The 20338-nt window shown below is 33.9% G+C and overlaps 3 protein-coding genes and 1 pseudogene across 6 annotated transcripts; 1 reads left to right on the top strand and 3 right to left on the bottom strand.

Moving 5' to 3' along the window:
* Window positions 1-8308: 8308 nt before the first annotated feature.
* LOC146953316 (uncharacterized) lies at window positions 8309-9268 on the bottom strand. Its single transcript, XM_085741417.1, has one exon. It carries the CDS (start codon window positions 9266-9268, stop codon window positions 8309-8311), a length of 960 nt encoding a protein of 319 aa, XP_085597543.1.
* A 36-nt stretch (window positions 9269-9304) lies between these two features.
* LOC146953315 (uncharacterized) lies at window positions 9305-10375 on the bottom strand. Its single transcript, XM_085741408.1, has one exon. It carries the CDS (start codon window positions 10373-10375, stop codon window positions 9305-9307), a length of 1071 nt encoding a protein of 356 aa, XP_085597534.1.
* Window positions 10376-10598: 223 nt separating this feature from the next.
* Window positions 10599-11444, bottom strand: LOC146953314 (uncharacterized; annotated as a pseudogene).
* A 1251-nt stretch (window positions 11445-12695) lies between these two features.
* On the top strand, window positions 12696-17762 carry LOC146953313 (methyltransferase). Of its 4 annotated transcripts, none has more exons than XM_085708561.1 (10): window positions 12696-12814; window positions 14028-14158; window positions 14238-14303; window positions 14880-15224; window positions 15540-15792; window positions 15941-15998; window positions 16090-16176; window positions 16331-16462; window positions 16567-16705; window positions 17406-17762. In XM_085708561.1, the coding sequence occupies exons 2-10, from the start codon at window positions 14049-14051 to the stop codon at window positions 17623-17625; spliced, it is 1410 nt and encodes a 469-aa protein (XP_085564687.1). In that variant the 5' UTR covers window positions 12696-12814; window positions 14028-14048; the 3' UTR covers window positions 17626-17762. The 4 variants fall into 4 exon arrangements, with proteins under 4 accessions (XP_085564687.1, XP_085564692.1, XP_085564694.1 ...); XM_085708566.1 differs by having other exon boundaries at window positions 13961-14158; XM_085708568.1 differs by lacking the exon at window positions 14238-14303.
* Window positions 17763-20338: the final 2576 nt, after the last annotated feature.

The following is a 20338-nucleotide window of genomic DNA, read 5'->3' as shown; positions in this document are numbered from 1 at the left end:
ATTAGGGACTGATACTATTTTATGTAATTTTAATGTTTGAATATTTTGGATAATTATGTTATGTACCATTTGGATAATTATGTTTTATTAAAGTTTAAAAATTATATTATGTTGTTAATTTGGATGTTATAATTTGATTTTCTGGTTTGCGTATGGTCAAAGGCCAAAAACATTGACTGAATTTGCTCTAAAACAGAGGCTCAGCCAAAACAGATGGCTTCTGCCTCTGAACTGATGCACTCCGGATTATTAAATCCGGACATATTTAACGCATTCCGGATTATATAATTCGGAACTGTCGTTCACCACCCTCTTTTGTTGACTTTCAACGGGGTGATTTACATGTTTTAGATTATATATTCCGGAATATCTCTAACGCCTTCGGATTATATAATCCGGACCACTATTTTTATAACTGGTATCATCAACCATCAGGGTGAATGGAGTGTCAAACTACACGAATTAATCCGGAATATGTATTCCGGAACTAGTTCGGATTATATAATCCGGACGAAGGGTATTTTGGGAAAAAAATAGGGCGCGCTAGGAAAGGCATAGGGTGGGAAAAGTAATACTCTTTTATTAATCCTATACAATCATGAGTTTGTCTCTGCGAGCTCAGTTAGAATGACAATGCATAATACTCCATCCGTCCCTATATTTAAACACCCATTTGATTTTATTTTTGTCCCTAAATGTAAACTCCTTTTCAAATTACTAGATGCATTTATTACTTTTTTTCTAAACATACCCCTAATTAATACTACTAATTTGTATTGAAATATGAATAGTCAAATTTATTACACATACAAACAAAGGACAATTTGATAATATTAATACATAAAACAGACACATTAATTACACTGACAACTTTTCTTAAGAAATGTGAAAAAAGCAAAGGGTGGTTACATTAAGGGACGGAGGGAGTATACACTCTCTCCGTTTCAAAATGAGTGTCGCTTTAGCAAAAAAAAAATTGTTTCAAAATGAATGTCACTTTCAGTTTCCAATACAATAATAATTTTTTCTTTTCAATTGTACCCTTCAATTAATACTATGTTACACTACTTCCAAAGTATTATTCTTTCTTTAATAAAAAACACCCTAATAGTTGATTAGGATAATTTGGTAAAATTGTTATGACATTTGACTACTTTATTTCATTCCTTAATCTGTGTGCAATTGGCTAAAGCGACACTCATTTTAAAACGGAGGGAGTATAAAGTTTGGGGTTCAAGTCTCGGTCATACAAAAAAAAATCACGAATTTCTAAGTTTAGCTTGTAATTGTAATTTTGTAGGAACTAAAAATATATTTATCTTTTTTTTTTTATCAAACTAGTTAAGAAAATTACACAATTTTATTTTTTAGTGAAAAGGTTATTTAGTCCTCCAATTTGTGTGTATTGATCAATTTCATCCTCAAAAATTTTTAAATGGTCGTTACATTCCTGGAAATTTTATAAATGTCAATCAATTTAGTCCTTCGTTCAATTCCCATTGTTAACGGTGTTGACGTGTTACATTAAGCGTTGACGTGGAGTTTCAAGTCAACTTTCATGTGTACACGGATGAATTTGATTGAAAAATTTTTGAATTTTTTTTTACTTCTTTTTTTAAACGAAAGTCATTACAAATTGTTAGACCGTCAAATCGATCCCTGAGTTATTCATTAAAAATTAAGTTGCCCTAATACTGGCAAATAAATGTTAAAAACTAAAAGAATGTGTTTAAATTAAACAAAGGGCAAATACCCCTTATTTGTGAACTTTGTAGATTTAGAGAAACTTAGGGTGTATTGGATTGAGATTTTAAAAGACTATTAAGTCTTGAAGATTTTTAAAAAAAATTGCAAGAGTTTATGGGATTTTAAGACTTTTTAAAATTAAGATTCTATAATTTGGTTTTTGAGGGATTTTAACTCAAAGACTTTTAAGATTTTATAAAATATGAAATGACTCTGTATTTTGATCTAATCCATCGAACAAATTTTCAAACTACTTGTCATAAAATTTTCAGTTTCTACTTCTTATTCCAGTTGACATTCTTCGATGGATTACAATAATCCTTGTAGTTGTTGCCTCAGCTAGCTTTGTTGCTTTGAACCTAAGGTCTTTTATAGGAAATAATCCTGCAGTGGCCATAATTGCAGCAATTCATCTCGAGCCACCGTTATCACTACCACACGCCAATGGTAAGTTATATGTTGCTTGTGTTTTATTGTTAGATGGATGCAAAGAGTTAACAACATAATGTGAATTGTGATCGACCAATATTTGGGAAGGTGAATAAGTCAAAGATTGATAGAATGTTTGAGTTCTCTTCAAAATTATGTAATATCAAACATTGCATTTCTGAAAGTGAAGATGGGATATTCCAGTGGAGTAGGAAAAGATGGGATATTCTACGTCACGAATCACCACTGGTTGAAAAGAAAGTGAAGATGGGATATTGAATACCACAAAACTTTTTTAAAACAAAAAAATCTTTTAAAATCTTTTGAAATCTCATTCCAGTACACCCCCTCTTGGTTTAGTTTGAAACATGGTAAGAAAACGGTGGTGTATCTGTGTTTGATTTGTTCGGATTGGGCAAGGGTTATAAAGCTAAAGACTTTGTGGTTACATAGAAGATAGTGGCATTGAAGAAAGTGAGATTTGATAATTTGGAGCCGGAGAGTGTGAAGTTTATGGCAAGAGAGATACTTGTTTTGAGGAAGCTTGATCGTCCAAATGTTATAAATCTTGAAGGTTTGGTTATATGCAACATATGATCTTGTTGGCCTTTCTGCTAGTCAAGTTATCACATTATCTAGTAACTTGCCGGCTCACCATTCTTCCACTTTGGACGTCATGAAATAATCTTAAAATGCTGTGGGGAAGTTTTTTGAAGTTTTTGAAAACTGAGACCTATATTTTTGAAGTTGAGAATAAAGACTCACGTGAGATAAAAACTTTATTATGTTTTCAAATTTCAAATTTGAAAATCAAAATTTATATCCTTAATTAAATACACTTTTGATTTTCATATTTGTACTTATTCACGATTTTGATCACTCCATTTCAAAATTTGAAAATACAGTCCACCAATTTATATAAAAAAAATTAGAATTTTCTCCAACATGAATTTTTAAGCTTATTTTTTAAAATGTGTCACGTTGAATGATGAACTAACATGTTGTTGGGTGAGTTTCTTTTTAAGCAAAATGAGATCCAATGAGATTCCTACAACACCCTAATTGTATTAATGAGTTGGCAATGCGTATTTATTGGAAATATTATTTTTATATGCATAAAAAAAAATCCGCATATACGTTGCCAACTCATTATTCAACTAAACATATTACAAAAGATTAATCCCAAATTAAGTACTTGAATAAATTCTAAAACTTTTAAAATTGGAGTATTAGAAATGCGTAGTGTGTTTCTATGTTAGCACAGTTCAGTTAGCAGAGACGTTGATGTATGCAGAAGTTGGGGTTCAAACCCCCGACATATTTACTTTTAAGAATTTCTAACCATTAGTCCTCTTGACAAAAAAAACACAATGTGTTTGATAGAGTCTCTAAGACCTAATTTTTTTCACCCTTCTATCGATTTTCTAAATATCACAACTACAACGAATAACAAGTTATGTATAGACCGTAACAAACAATTACAAATTAGCTATACCAACATCTTTAATGGGATGAACTAAAGTGAGTAAACTAAATTATTTTTTGTGGGGCCAAATTAACACGCAATCCATAGCTAATTTAAGTAGTTTTAGTATTAACAGTGGTTGTTTATAAAGAACTCAAACTACTTTAATTAAAGTGGGTATTATCATTTTTTTTAATTAGTTTTGATTGAAAATTAATATTAATTTAACTATTTTAATTAAAATGCATAAAATTATTAATGTTGTACAAACATTTTAAATTTTTTTACCAAATTGTAAATAATAATAAATATATAAAATTAAAAATGATACAAAAATACAAACCAATAATACATAATAACTACATTTTCAATGAAATAAAAAATAATACAAAAGTTAATGATATAAAATAATAAATATAATACTTGTGATTTTTATATCAATGATTTCAATGCTTGAGATTTTTTCCTTTTGAGGTTGGTTATATATTGGTGATGCCCACTAAGTTTTAGTTCACCATTTGTCATGTCATGTTTACTTCAATGCAAGCATTTTATAATTGTCATCATCTATAAGAAATTTGCAGATAGTGCATCATGCACTAAAATTGCTTTAAGAGAAGGTATTAAGCTTTTTCTTGAGAGCAAAGTTGGTAGCAGTGCAAAAAATTTAAAATAAATTGCACTAAATATGACAATACCCTTAAAAAAAATATCAATATGATTGTACATAGGGATGGCAGTGCAAGGCAGCCCCCGTTTAGGTCTAGCTCACTATTAGCCCATTAAAAACTGAGTGGGGGTGGAGTGGACCAACTTAAGGTGGTGGGATCAACCACACACCCTGCCCCCGTCAAGAGGCAGACGGACGGGTTGGCCTGTCTAACAAAATTTTTTTGTGACAAATTATTAAAAAAATATGCTATCGCTTTACAAAGTCAATTTTATTTCTAATAATCATTTTATCCTCATTTTAATCCCACATAAAGAGAAAAACAATTGTTTAATAAAGAATTGTCGAATTATTTTTAGAGGAAAAACTTAAAAATTGAGAAATTTATTATTTATTAGTACAATAAAAATTAAATAAATATTTTTAAGAAGTGCGCGGGCCAACCCGCCTCATCCCACCACAATCCGTTTTTCAACGGATTAAACGGGACAAGCCAACTATAGGGTATGAGCTCAAAATCTTAGCTCAGGTTGCCTAAAATGGCAGGTTAAACGGGTTGGCCTGAAATATCAGACCTGTTTTGCCACCCCTAATAGTAAATATTCCGATATAAAACTAAAAACAACCCCAAAGCCCCAACTATTTAAACATTTATTAAGCACCGTTAGTAATGTCTCGGGTATTACTTTTCTCATCTTGTAGTCACCTCACATGCCCTATTTATTTATTTATTTTTACATAAATGCCCTGGAAGATTTTTCATATTACAGAATCTGAACCGAGTTCCCCCTGTTTTTGGGCGGAAAATGAGTTTTTCATTTATTCGGACTATACAATCTGAAAACTCAATGTAACAGGGCGTGTTTCTTATTTTTTTTCTTCAGATTATAAAATCCGAACACTTCATACACACCCCTCTATTGCCAAGCATTCAGGGAAAGTCTGTATGTAATAGTGTTAGTCACTTTAAGAACTACACTAACCATCATAACCCACACATTTGTGTTTCAGGTCATTGTTAGTTGTTCCCATTGAGTTCCAATTGAAAATCTACTTTTCAGACTATTTGATCGGATTGCTCCGAAACTTGCTCATAAAACCAGGAGAAAAAAGTCAATGATCAAGACCCCTTTGAATAGTCTGAAATATCACGCAAAAAACATTTTTTTTTAGACCCTTTTTTATTTTTTATTTATTTTTCATGATCTAAAAAATTGTTTTTTGTATTAACTTAATTTGATTTTTAGAATTTTGTGCCGGTATTATATATATATATATATATATATATATATATATATATATATATATATATTATTTTAATTGACAGATTTTATTATTTTTTACTTTGTTTTCAAAAGCAAAATTCAAAACTGTTATAATGGAAGGGATACTCATTGTTAATTATAAGGTTTACAAATTTTGAATTTTAGAATATGAAAATCCATAACAATAACAAAAACATTTAGATTATAGAATCCGAACAAATGATATTTTTGTAAAAAAAGTAGGGCACATGAGAAACACATATGGTGTAGAAAGTAATAGGTCTAATACCTCGTGCTGATGGGCTATTTTGACATCAGTCCTATATGTAACTATTTGCGTGGAGTCGGGTTACGAGGATTTGGGGGCCCATTCTACAGTCTATTTATGAACTATCTGCAAAGGTTGTAAGAGAACAACAAACACCGAAGAAACCCTACCACAAATACCTAGGTTTGGTTCTTGTTCATCGTCTTTCTTCACTATATTATTGAAAAAACCATCATTCATGTTCTTCTCCTTCAAATTTGTTTATATGTTGCAAAGGTTGTAAGAGAACAACAAACACCGAAGAAACCTTGCCACAAATACCAAGGTTTGGTTCTTGTTCATCATCTTTCTTCACTATATTATTGAAAAAACCATCATTCATGTTCTTCTCCTTCAAATTTGTTTATATGTTTTTCTCAAATTTTGTGTTTTGATGCTACGCCGATTGTCGTTAATTGTTAAATTTTGTGTTTTGATATTTAGATCTGCTTCATAATTGTTCTCCTCGTTTTAAATTTCATATTTTTTCTTAATTTTTTCAACCATTTTCGTTTATATCTTTTGCGTTAATCATGTTTTTTTATTTGAAAATTCCACCCTGATTTCTTCTTACATGTGATTTTAGAATCGAAGGTTTAATCATGTGATTTGCTTCACTTTTGCGAATAAAATAGATTTCGGATCTCAAGGTTTGCACTTGTTTTTATCTCGTTGTATTTGTTTCAATAACATCATGTATATTTTGTCTAATCTACTTTAAATAAAGTGGCAAACTTTATACGAATTTTTTCATTACCAACAAAAACCATAAATTAATGTATTTGTATTCCAAGATAATGGTTGTAGTTAAACTATATTTTCTTCAAAATATATGTTGTTATTGTTGAAAGATTTAAAATGCTAATATGTGTATGTTCATGTGCGTTTTAATGAGAAAGAAACAATGATTATTGTTTTGTTAAGTGAGTATAGAACTTAGACCGTCCTTGTTTTCGTTTTTATTTGAGATCATTGACCACATTGATTCCAGTAGGAAATAACATAATATTGTTTTTGAAACTTTTTTAATTGTGTCAGCTGGTCCTTCAAATCACATAACTATACTATATGGTAGAACAACATTTTAATTAAATGATGTTAAAATATAGGAAAAATTGAATTGATTAGCCATATCTCTAATTAATTCAATTTTATCTACGATTTTAAACTCAATTAACACCTTGTTCTACTATGTAATGTAGTGTTTTACTTTGGAAGATTAGATGATACATTTCAAAAAGTTTTAAAAATAAGATCATGTTAGTTATCCTAAACCCAATATGTTCAGATCATCTCAAATAAAAATGAAAACATGGACGGTCTAAGTGCTACACTGACTTACCAAACACAATAACTATTGTCTCTTTCTCACCAACGAGGACATGAACATAAACATATTAGTATTTCAAATTCTTTCAACAATTGCAACACAAATTTTGAAGAAAATAAGTACTTCATTCGGTCTTATTTACAAGAAACATTTGACTTTTTAGATTTATCGAATAATTGATGTATCCGGTCTATATTCTAGACCAAATACATCAATTATTTCATAAATCTAAAAAGTCAATTGTTTCTCATAAATATGACCGGAGGGAGTAATTGTTTTGGTAGGTATAACCATTCTCAATGCATACAAGGACATTGCTTTATGATTTTCTTTGGCAATTAGAAGAATCATGAAAGTTTTGCTACTTCAAAAGTAAAGTAGACAAAAGATCCGTGATTTTCTTGCAACAAGTACAATGAGTAAGAAGAATTTTGCTCTTTACCCAAATGATTTTGCTCAGTCCCAAAGTAAAAGACCAAATTGCCCCTACGCATGTTAAGTCACGCTAGTGCATATGTTCACGTATGTTAAGTCACGTTACGTAGGTTAACATGCGTTAGTGTTATTTGTAGAAAAACTTTGCGCAAGTTAACATGCGTTAGTGTAATGCAGTGCGTGAGTTAACTCACGTTTCCATTTGCACTAGCGTGAGTTAACTCACGTTCATAGCAGAAACAGAAACTGCATTAAATGCATGCAGTAACAGAACAGATTTTTGAAAAGTCTAGAAAGACCGTAATCACGTCACATTCATAACTTAACCAAATTACGCCAATTTAAGAAGTTTATCGGATAATACGACATAATCGATCAAAATTACTTAGAAACATCGTTTTTCTCACAATCACGTAATAATCACATATAAACGAACCAAATTTCATAAATTCGTCGGTAATGACCCGTAATAATTTAAACACACTTAATGACACGTAAACGATCCAAATTAATTCTTTTCATATATTTATATAATATTAGTTACATATTGGCCATAAATATCAAAATTACACAATAGGCCACCAAAAAATATGTCCGGGTGTAATACCACCAAAAAATAGGACGAACACCCACCGACCCAAAAGTGTCATAACCTATCTAACTAGACTAGTGATAGTGCATAATCTTCATCTTCATCCATGACATCGTTCTCTTGCTTTGACTTTTCTGGAATGTCCAAAGTAACAGGATTGTGCTCATTTGTTGGTTTCTTTGGCGGCTTCAGCTCCTTTGACATGAGCTCATCGAAGGCGGCGTTTCTATCCAAAAACTCAAAAAGCCATTGCTCCGCATCACCAATCTTATGAGTCATCCACTCCTTAGGAGGAGGTGGTAGAGGACAATTTTCTTTCAACTTCACATGAAGAATGTGGTCCGGAATCAAGCAAAGGCACATTATGTTGGAATATGGATTAAGTGGTGGAGCACTCCAGATTGGAAAATATGTCTCACATGAACCACCCAATTTGGGCAAAGTCAATAGAACAACCGCTCTATTGTAGCAACTAGCAATAATGTGACTCATATCCGGAGTGGTCAACCACTTTTCTGGAGGTGCAATACCACTTTTACTTGTTGGAGGGTGTAAACCATCCAAGATAAGTTTGTAACGGCTCTCGGTAGCATATATTGGCAAGTAGTCACTCTTGTGAGTTTTCAACTCATTAATAAGTGCATGACGAACCAAAACATGATCTTCCTCATTAAATCCCATGTGCCTAGCTACAACCCGGAAAGCACAATTACCATCCCCTCTAACATTCACAATGTCTTCAATGTAAGGTCTCATGAGATTTGGAATTTGTGACATGTATGGTATTTGCAAATAAGGTTGTTTTTTTGAAGTAGGAGTTGAAGTTTGTGAGCGGGAGCAAGTGCCAAGACGTGAACCTTTAGTCTTTTGAGACTTACTCTTGCCATGTGAGCATTGACTATCGGGATTTTGAGCATCAATAGTCTCCCACCTAGAGGGGATTCGACCGGTGGACCTCATTTTTGGTGTAGACTTCACCCTTTTAGGTGCCCCCTTGGTGGCCACTTGTCTCGGAGGTGGCTTCAACATTGTTTCCTCCGGAAATCCTAGTTCACGCAACTTGTATTAGATGAAGAGTTTCATCTTGCAAGGGGCCCTCTCGATACGTTCTTGAATGGCGTCCCATTCCTCCGTAACGGAAAAATTGGCATCAACCTCTTCTCCAATTACACTTAACCTTCGCCAATGAGGGTGTATTTCATCCAAAAGAATAGACAATTTTTTCTTTCTCTTCTCGGCAAGAATACAAGCACAAGGCAACCCGAACGTTGCCATTTGCACACAACCACAATCTTCTTTAGAAAAGCCAAATCTCCTAGACCTTTCAAATTCTTCATCGATGAAACCCAAAGCGGCCTTAGAGACATAACCCTCCAACTCGGAGAATAACTTGTTTTTTTTTTTGTATTTGTGCACCATGATGGTTTTGCTCCTACCAAAACTCCCATGTATCTCACCGAATTGGTTTTTCAACATTTTGTCAATTTCATCCCAACATGATGCCAAATCTCCCACACTACTCCTCAAGTATCTTTTCAATTGTGCATGAGCCGATTCAAGAATGTTGGTGGTCCTACACCCTAGATGCAAGTATGTATTCATCCATGCCCTCACAAAATGCTTCTTAAGGGGCAAAACGGTTTCCTCAACATATTTAACAAACAATGGAAACACTCCGCATACCTCATCTTTGAATGTCAACCATGCAATTGCAAATGAATCCTCTGTAGGAGAGTTAACCACATCTCTCCAAGCACTCACTATTTTCTTAACAAGCTCACATTGCTTGTCATCTTCCACTTCCTTTGCTTCTTTGGTAACAACTTTTCCTTTTCCTTTCGAAGGCTTGGCATTGACTTTACAATCCGTGATGCACCTAGATCTTACATTCTTCTCAATATGAAAATAGCAAAGTGCATGGTCCGTTTTAGGGAGAACTTCGGCAACGGCTTTAATCAAAGCGGGGTCCCTATCCGTGACAATCACCTTAGGCATGTTGTGTTTTGAGGTCAAAAGACCAACCAACATCTCAAGTGTCCATATGAAGTTATTCTCTCTTTCAAAGGAAAGAAAGGCAAATGCAACTGAATAGGTCAATTTGGTAGAGGTGACACCAACAATCTTAAATAATGGCATTCAGTATGTATTGGTTTTGTAGGTGGAGTCCATGACCAAAACGGTTGGAAAAGTGTTGAGCATATCAATTGAATCCGGATGAGCAAAGAATAAATCTTCAAAAGTGGTTTCCTCGTTATATGCTCTTGTGAAATAGACATACCGATGCTTCTCCAACTTTGTAATCAAGTATTACAACTCGGTCTTGTCCTCTCTTTGCCCCTTGCACCATCTAGTTCGTGCATTATACACTTGCTTGATGAGTGTCACACTTTCTTTGTTTTTTTCCTTCAAATCCGTGAGAATATTCCTAGGCTTTGCCAAGCTCTTTGTCATGTCAATAACTCTTTGCTTCTCCTCCCCTTTTAGTCGACCCGCAAGAAGGTGGCCGGATAACTTGGCGCCAAGTCATGGTTGTGAACTCCACAAAGCATTGCAATCCACCATTCTTGTGTTTTTTTTTCAAAGAAGCATTTCAACCTAAACGGACAATTGCACTTCCTTGATCCCGTGCCTTCAAGCTTCGGTTTCTTCCTCATCTTAGGTGGCTTGTATTCACCACTCTTCTCACATTGCATCGTCATGTATGGCGCTATTGTACTAGATTTATCTATAGAAATAGTAAATCCCGCCCTAGCCGCTTGTCGACGAACCCAACCAAGCAATTCTTCTCGATCTTTCCATCTCTCATTTGTTGTAAAAAATGAACTGGTGTTTACTTCAATAACACGAACACCGGTAGGTACTGGTTTAGGCTTCTCTTCAAAGTTACCGGTAGGCACCGATTTTGCTTGATTGTGAAGTATGTGAGCTTCAACTTTAAAAGGAATTTTCATTTCAAACTTCACATCATTGGTTGGTTTGCCTACGCCGGAAGCTTCACCAGAAGCTTTGTTTTTGCCCGGTTTGGGCTCAACGCCTTCCTCTGCCACATTTTCAACCATGTCACTCAATGTCTACTCAATAAAAAAAACAAACAAAAAATAAATAAATGACTTGTGCGGCAAGCAAAGCAAGTAAAACAAGAGGCGCAAAATTTCAAAATCTGGGCAACACACTAGCGTGAGTTAACTCACGCTAGTGTTATCTTCATGCGCAAGTTAACTCACGCAACACTTACAACTAGCGTGAGTTAACTCACGCACAACCCTAGCACCTACTGAACAAAATGACGTGACAGGTAAAAAACCAGGAAAATAGGATGAGTTTTGGGGATACATTACCTGTTCTTTGATGCTTGATGAGCGTAGAAACTTGCTTCCTGACGATTTGCAATGATTTGGAATGAAGATTTTGACCCAAAAATTCGTACTTTTTGGGTTTTTGGAGGTGGAGGGAAAGAAAAAATGGTGCTTTGTGGTTTCCTGCTGGGTTTTGAACGGAAAATGATACTTAACGTAGTTAACTCACGCTGCGTGACTTAAGTCACGCAGCGCATGTTAACTCACGTGGCGCATGTTAAAATGCGTAGGGGTATATATGTATTTTACTTTGGGAATGAGCAAAATCATTTGGGTAAAGAGCAAAATTCGAGTAAGAAACACATACAATTCACTTGATCCAAAAACCATTTTAATTGTGAAAGAGAAACAAACTTGAATGAGAAGAACAACAATGAACGATTTTTTTTCTTTCAGTATAGTGCGGTGATTGGTGAACAAGGAGATGGATGTAGATGATAAAAAAGTTGTAGATGCAGTAAAAGTTGATTAACATAGACCTCACCCAAAGTTAGTTCAAATGTAATCATTAGGTGATAAGAAAGTTGTAGATATAGTCAAAGTGACATAAACATTGCCTAAAATTAATTCAAATGTGTATCATTATAAAACTAAACACATGTCACACACATATATTGATTTTTTTTATATAATTATTTATGTTTCTCTTGATCAAATCTTGTAGTTTATGAATGTCTCTTAAACATTGGAGGTAAGTTGGTAGCTCGGCTAATTTGAACTAAGAGTTAAGTAGTTGAAAGTCGTGTTGACAAAAAGAAAATAATACGACTAATATGTTAATATTTAGTATGCTTAACCAGTGCACCGAACCGGAGACACCGGTTAACATTTTCCTAACAATTAATATATCAATATTTACCATTAAAAAAATAAAAAGATACCATTGTATTTTCCTTTTTTCTGAAAAAAAATTGTATTTACTGTTTTATTTTTTTAATTTTATGTTGTTAGCTGAAATATGATTTCACATTATATAATCCGAAAATATCAAAACTTATTTCAGTTTATATAATCCAAACGGAACACTTATTTTGATTTATATATTCCAAACGGAACAAAAATGAGAAAATACTTAAGCCAAAACATGAGAAAATACGATTAAGCCAAACACGAGGTATGTACCAGGCTGTGTTGTGCGTGGTTTTTTTGTTTCCCCGTTTTCTACAGAGTCTTTGTGTTTCAGGCTGAGACACGAACTGCGAAGTCTTCGTTACCTTAGGTACTTGTCTCTGTGATCTTTCTACTTCTTACTCGCGTTTTCTTATGATATAGCTTATGTGCAATGTTTATTTTCTGTGTTATTTTTTTTTTTTTTTATATTTTGAATGCGTTTGTTACAATGGATGTGAAAATTCAAATCAGTTATTAATTTGTTGATAGTAATCTATGGTTTGTGGTTATAACTAGTTAATGTGTGATGCCTTTATGGTGTTTGTATAATTGACTGAACCAAATGAAGCTGAACTAGGCTTTGCCACAACGTGAAGATTTATTTGGTTAATGATGGTGTTTGAATATATTTTTCTCTTCTGATAAATCAAATGGTTAAGTGTGTGCATCTTAGTGGCTCACCGTCCCACCGTGATACCAAACATGCATGTAGAATGTCATGAACCACCGAAAACCAAAGTTTTATTTTTTACTTCTAATTTTTTTACTGGGTTGTGTTACTCAAGGAGTTGTTTTTGTGAGACATGAAATGGAGAAAATGGCCAATTTAATCAAACTGATGATGCTAGTGACTGATCACTGATCTAAGACTAAGAGTACGGATGAAAGAATAAAAATGTTCCTTATTATGTTCTTTTAGGGTGGTACTCCTTAACAAGACCCTTAATCAGATATGTAATTCATTATTAGAGCATTGCGTATGATATTATATTCTTCACATTGGAATCATTTTGAGTAGCCTATCACTAAGATAAATATGTTATTCAAAAACCTATGATGTGATATATGAACTATTTGAGCAGCAAAAATTGGTTTCATGTCGTGTGTTGGAAATTCCGCCTTTATTGCGGTCCACCTCTAGTCGCCTTTGGTTTGCCTTCATTGCAGCCTCGGGTGGATTTAGTCCCACATCAGATAGATGGGACTCTTGAGAAGAGTTTATAAAGAGGAGGCACTCCTCACACCTTACAAGCCGTTACAAGCCGGTTTTGAAAGAATGAGTTAGGCCCCAAATTTCAACATCATGCTTATACGTAGTTGGACTTTTGAAACCACGATGGAGATACAATTTATTGAACCAGCATTGTATTTAGTTTCTATTTCATAATCCCAACTTCTTATACACAAGGGAAGGGGTCGTTGGATATACTTATTGAATACATTTCTCTGTCTGTTTTTTTTCTTCTTTATCCAGGTTTCTGTCTTCAATTACTTTTCTTGTGTTTAGACTGCTAATTCATTGACCTGCCCTGTTGACTTAGCTGACCTTTGGTCATACAACTATGGGAAAATCTACCGAAAACCTTGGAAGTAATATGGAGACTAAGCGCTGCAGTTTCTGGCTTCCCAATAAAAACAGATTTTGTTCAAACACCCTTCTCAACGGTTCCTTGTAAGTCTCGGTCTTATTTCTTCCTATCTATTATTTGATTCATTCATTTCACTCACTTTCTTCAAATTCTATGACTTAGATTCTGTGGTAATCATAATTCAAGAGCAGAAGGCGAGTGGATTCCATGCCCCGTAGATCCATCACAGTATGTATTCTCTCTCTCTCTCTCTCTCTCTCTCTCTCTCTCTCTCTCTCTCTCTCTCTCTCACACACACACACACACACACACACAAACGCTGATTGAACCCGGAGTTCCTGTACATGTGTTGGTCCAATCCACACAAGCACAGCTTCTAGAAGCATGTAGAAGCTGTGGTAGTACAAACATTTAAAATAATTAGGCAGAATTGCAGTTATCAAAGAGAGGGAAGCCTAGAGGGTTAGTCATTAAGAAGAGAATTTCAGTTATAAGAGAGAGGGAAGCCTCGAGGGGGAGGCATTCAGAAAGTTTGTTAAGAGTTGTTTATGAGAGAAGTTCTCTCTGGTCTAGGAGCTTAGCTCTAGTAGGAGTTCTCTGAACTCTGGTTTATCCTTTCAGTTTTTTATTTTCATCATTGTAAGAGCTTTGAGCTCATAACTTTCCAGTTAAATAAATAGTGTTACCTTCAAATTTCTGGGTTCTATCACACACTCACCTGTAACTATCATTTTCAATTCATGTTCATTCTTTTAATCTTTTAGCTCTTTTTGATTTGGATAATGTCCTTTCATCATTTGACAGTTCGGTGCTCGAGCAAAATCTAAATTGGCATGTTAAGCGGTGCCCATTGCTGAAACAGGTTCAATCCCTGTCCGACCAACCTTTCTATAAAAAAGGTATCAATGCTGGTTCTGATGGAGAACAACAAGAGGAGGAAACTTCAGGGATTAATGATTCAAAATTGACTACTATGACCATTTCGTCAGAAATGAAGAGGAATGCTCTTCATGGGATGAGTGTGCCCAAATTCTGCAATTTGATTGAGAAGATTGAATCTGTTCATGAATCCTTGTGTAAAGATATTCAGGACTCGTTTCAGATGCCGGAAGTTTGCAGACTTTGGATTAAAAGCAAAGAAGAAGAAAGGTAGGTATTGGCAAAACATTTGAAATTATTTTAGGGCTAATTTCAGGTTGTCACATGTAGTTTGCATCAAAAACATTTTATCAGACTCTGATTTGTTACTTTAACCCAGTAGTTAGTTTCATCAACTTAAAGTCCTTTTGCTTACTTCAATTAGAACAAAGCTTACTTCCATATCAACTGATAATGGAAGTAAATACACCTTGCAATATGACTAAGTCAAATTTACAAGGTTTCAACCCTAACTAAAACGGGGCAAACTGAATTTAACCCATTGTTTGACGGGTTTGGTTTTATTTCTAACTTAGTATTTTGCAGGAAATTGCCATTCCAGGAGAAACATATAATGCAACAGGCATCGATTGTGGGAAATTTGGAAAATTTTGCTGTATTGAAGAATTCTCTTGAAAGCAAACCATCAAAATGTGAAGAACCAGATGAGGGGAAGGAGGATGGCGTCTCTACGGTCATTGAGTTTGGAGCTGGTAGAGGGTATTTAACACAAATGCTTGCAGATTGTTATGGAATCAACAGAGTCTTCCTCGTCGAGCGAAAGGCATACAAGTTGAAGGTGGGACTTAGACCTGGAACTGCTACTAAATTATAAATCACGACAATCATATTTGGAGATGTTCCTGAAGTGTTTGACCGTGCAGCGATCTTTGATTTATTAGTTGTTTATATATTTATTACTAACGTCATGCCAATACTATTTCTAGGCTGATCGATCCTTGCGACAGAATGAGAATTTGACGTTAGAGCGTTTGAGAATTGACAGTGAGTGTCTTCAGTACTCTTGTTGTATAAGATATTTTCTGAACTTGATATTGTTCTGAGCCCGATAAAATTCAAAAATCCAACTTTGCAGTTGAAGATTTAAATTTGAATGCTGTTGAGTCTTTGCAAGGAGTTCCATTTCTGGCCACTGGTAAACACTTATGTGGAGCTGCAACAGGTAATTTATGCAATTTAAATATGCACTCTGATGAAATTCATAGTGATGTTTTATTTTTTTTGGTTACATGGCATAGTGATGTTTTATTGATGAAAACATAAATGATTTGTGTAATTTTTCTAATTAAAAAATGGTTATCCAATTGTTTCCTCAGATTTGACTTTGAGATGCTGCTTTCCTGAATATATAAAAGATAGTAGCGAACAAAACATTTCTAATATTAATTTTGGAGGTTTAGCTATAGCAACATGTTGTCACCATCTTTGCCAGTGGAAGCACTATACAAGTAATCTTTTTCTTTACCTAATCTTCTTCTTTACCTATGAATACTATAGTTTGTTTATATTGATAACTTCTGGTTACTAGCTAACTGTTATCGTCACCTTGCAGATAAAAAGTTTTTCTTAGATTTGGGAATGACAAAGGGAGAATTTCATGCCATTACATGGTTTACCAGCTGGGCAGTAGATGCTAATCATGACTCAGATCTTCCCGATACTACTAATTGTATATCGCATCTGCAATCGATGTAATCCTTCCATTCTTTAATCATTAATTTTAGGGTTAATTAAGTAAATGGTCCCTATAAATATTCATAATTTTGTTTTTAGTCCCTACAAAATAAAATCACACTTTTTAGTCCCTATGATATTTTCCTTTAGCATTTTAGGGACCAAAAATGCTGACGTAAATTTTTTACAGGGACTAAAAATGTTGATGAAATTTTTTACAGGGACTAAAAATGCTGACGAATTTTTTTACAAGGACTAAAAAGTGTGATTTTATTTTGTAGGGACTAAAAATGAAATTCTGAATATTTATAGGGACCATTTACTTAATTAACCCTTAATTTTACTAGCTACCTGCCTCAAACCTTGTTATTGAACTATCTGAAGTAATATCAACTATTGATGAATAAATCTATGGTTGATAACTTGATATTACATGCAAATCATGGGTGTGTTGAAATATCAGTTACTTTACTTTCTACTCACTTTCGAAGGGATTTGGCTCGTCTAAGACGAGAAGTTAGTAAAGCGAGAAAATCGATGGTTGATATTGTAACCACCCATGGTTCTGTAATGCAAGTGCATATAACATCAACAATTTGTTTATCAATGGTTAATATTACTCACTTTACTCTATCATTTTAGAGGATCATTGTTTCTTTAGAAAAGTTAAATAAGTTATTAAAATCTGTATTTTAAAAGTTTGTGTTTTGGTTGTAGAAAGGAGCAAGGAAATGAGTATTCGGATGGAGTTGAAAAAATTCTTTCAGAAATGGAAGCAACAAAACGAGCAGCACTGGGATTTAAGTGCAAGTGGATTATTGACATAGGGAGGTTGATGTGGTTAAGAGAACGTGGATTAGATGCAAAGCTTGTCAGATATGTTCCACCAAGCATTTCTCCTGAAAATCATTTACTATTAGCTAAACCTTTGAATTGATTATTTATATCCTTCTCTTCTTTATCTTGTATCCCTTGTGAACATTGTGTTAAATTTCTTGTCTTGTCTGGTTGATTATGTACTTTGCGATGTATTGAAATACCTTGGGGGATTAAGAATTACTTGTTTGTTATTTATTTATTTATTTTTATTTTATTATCTTCGTCGTAATTCAATGAATTGAAATGGAAGTGTGTTATTTTTTAGTTATTCTTGTATGGTCACAAGACTAAAGGTATATAGTGTTTATACACAAAAAAAAAGACATTTACCATGTATGTAAGAGCATCTTCAACGAGAGCAACTAAAATGGACACACTAAGTTACTTTTTGTGGAGTCAAATTGTCGTGTATGATTTAAGTAGTTTTTATTTTAATGGTGGTTGTTTATAGAGAACCAAAACTTGACCCCACATGTTAATTTTTTTTTTTATTTGTAATTAGTTTTGATTGAATAAAAAAATGTGGAGTGAATGTTTGCTCTATAGTTTGATTGAATAAAAAAAACTGTTTTTTATAGGTGAGAAAGAGTTAGTGTACTTGCTATGGAGTGAGCGTGGTCTATCATTAGTGTAACCACTATTCCAAGGGTAACTTCTCCAATGAGTTTAAGCAACATGATCTGCATGGTGGATGAAAGAGAGAACAATGTTGAGGAGAGATGAGAGGGTGTGTGAGAAGATGAGAAAAAAAATCGAACAGGAGGAAAATAGAAGGAAAAAACAGAGAAAAATGGAGAAATGCCACTTTTCGCTAGAGGAAGTGTGAAAGTGGAGGAGGTGGCGGTGAGGTTTTGAGAAACAAGGTGGAAGAGAAAGTAGTTTATGACTTTTGTTAAGAGAAAAAAACCTCACTCGTCGTTTTTTTACTCTTTTTTAGCCTTTGTTTTGTTTTTAGTCCAACAATTTAGGCTCTCATTTTTATCCTTTCAACATTCTGTTTTAATATTTACTAAGAAAATATTTTGTTTTAATATTATTTAAAAAATAAAAATGATAGACCTCTATACCCATATGAAAATAAATGACTTTTGAATGATCTTTGTTTCGTTTGGCAATGAATTGACTTTTGTTTTATTGTGTTTCTTTTATAAATTATTTGAATGAGGGGTTGAATGCATGTATGATGGGTTACAAATTAAGGAAAATTTTGGTGATTCTTAATGCAATTTTGTGTAGAAGCAATTTTTTAAAGAATGCTTCTGCCTTTGTTATCTGGGAGCAACAACAGTTAAATGTCGTTGATGTCAACTGCAGTTAACCGTCGTTGGTTCTAGCGACAGTTAACTGTTGTTGCTGACAATTTTATATGGTTGAGGTTTCATCGATAATTTTTGTGGTTCACGATGCACAGAAAGTTCTTTAAGTAGGTGTGTTTGGTTCATTTGTTGTAAACTCAATAAATAACTATGAAAATTTCTCTGGCGAAATTCACTATAAAGATGTTGTTTTGAGCTTCATCCAGTTACCCTGTCAATAGAAATATGTCATTGGTAGGCAACCAGATCAACCTCATAACAACATCTTGGAACACCTTCACTTTCATCTTATAAAAACACTTCTCCAGCGGATCTGAACATGAAGATGTTGTTTTGAATTTGATCATGCTGCCTTGCCAATAAAAATATTTCAGTTGATAGGGCAGTTGGATCAAGTTCATTAAAACATCTCTGAACACCTTCCTTTTCAGTGTCATTCAACATTTTATATTGTTTTACATGCAATCTTTGCTTTGAAGGAAATTGAGTTATTATTCTGTTATAAGCCAGAACACAACGATGGTTAACTGTTGTCGTTGGCATAACGGCAGGTAACTGCAGTTGAGTAGCGAGCGAGAGTTAACTAGGGGTGGGCAAAAAAACCCAAAACTGAACCGAACTGCTGAACCGAATTGAACCGAACTGAACTGCTATGTAAAAGTTATGAACTGATCCATACCTTTTTTGAAAGAAACATGCTCATTGCATTTCATTAATAATAATATTGTTAATACAAGATGGGATATGATAATAAATAATGGGACTAGCTAGAAATATAGCCTCTCTTGCTAGAACATGAGCGGCTGCATTTGCTTGTCGCCTAGTGAACTCTATCCTGGAGTTTGTAAAGAAAGCGGAAAAAAGAGCTTTGCAAGATGCGATAACATGCCCAAACTCGGAAATATCATCTCTAAGAGAAAGGAAAGCATCACATGCAACCTTTGAATCTAGCTCGAAATCAACATTGTCGAAAGACATGTCGCTAAGCCATTGGAGGGCTTCAAATAAACCAATAGCTTCACCAACCGCAACCTGATGTAGACAAGGGAAACTCACCATACTTAAAGAACTGTTATTAACTGAACTGAACCTTTTTGATAAAAAACCAAAACTGAACTTGAACCCAAATTGAACCAAAAACGTTGATTTGCTCACTGTGTTTGCTTTGTTGAGTTCTTTTACGGTATTTGTTTGCTAATTTGCTCACTGCCTTTGCTAGTTTGTTTGCCAAATTGAACCAAAATTGCTTCTGGAACTTCTCATTAGTCCCTAAAAAATAAAAGATAAGACACGACAATTAGTGTGTTTGATTTTAATTTCTTTCATGTGATTGGACAAATGGGGGGCAAGAGACTCGACACAAAGTATCATTCTTGTCATTCACTAAATCACAATACAATTTTTTTATCTGCGATACAAGTTATCTAAAATAAGAAAATAACATGTTGTCCATCA

This window comes from Medicago sativa, chromosome 1 (genome assembly GCF_051527215.1).
Source record: "Medicago sativa cultivar Bolivia chromosome 1, Bolivia_mono, whole genome shotgun sequence".
Lineage (NCBI taxonomy): Eukaryota > Viridiplantae > Streptophyta > Magnoliopsida > Fabales > Fabaceae > Medicago > Medicago sativa.
Note: the sequence above shows the minus strand (reverse complement) of the source record. Positions and strands in the feature narration are given on the sequence as shown.

What these genes read in the sequence shown, in the direction of transcription:
- LOC146953313 (XM_085708561.1), top strand. Translation starts at nt 14,049, where the DNA reads ATGGGAAAATCTACCGAAAACCTTGGAAGTAATATGGAGACTAAGCGC. An exon ending in AGAGCGTTTGAGAATTGACA is followed by an intron (nt 15,999 to 16,089) that starts GTGAGTGTCTTC and finishes CCAACTTTGCAG; the next exon opens with TTGAAGATTTAAATTTGAAT. An exon ending in ATATCGCATCTGCAATCGAT is followed by an intron (nt 16,706 to 17,405) that starts GTAATCCTTCCA and finishes TTTTGGTTGTAG; the next exon opens with AAAGGAGCAAGGAAATGAGT.
- LOC146953315 (XM_085741408.1), bottom strand. Translation starts at nt 10,375, where the DNA reads ATGCCATTATTTAAGATTGTTGGTGTCACCTCTACCAAATTGACCTAT.
- LOC146953316 (XM_085741417.1), bottom strand. Translation starts at nt 9,268, where the DNA reads ATGTTGAAGCCACCTCCGAGACAAGTGGCCACCAAGGGGGCACCTAAA.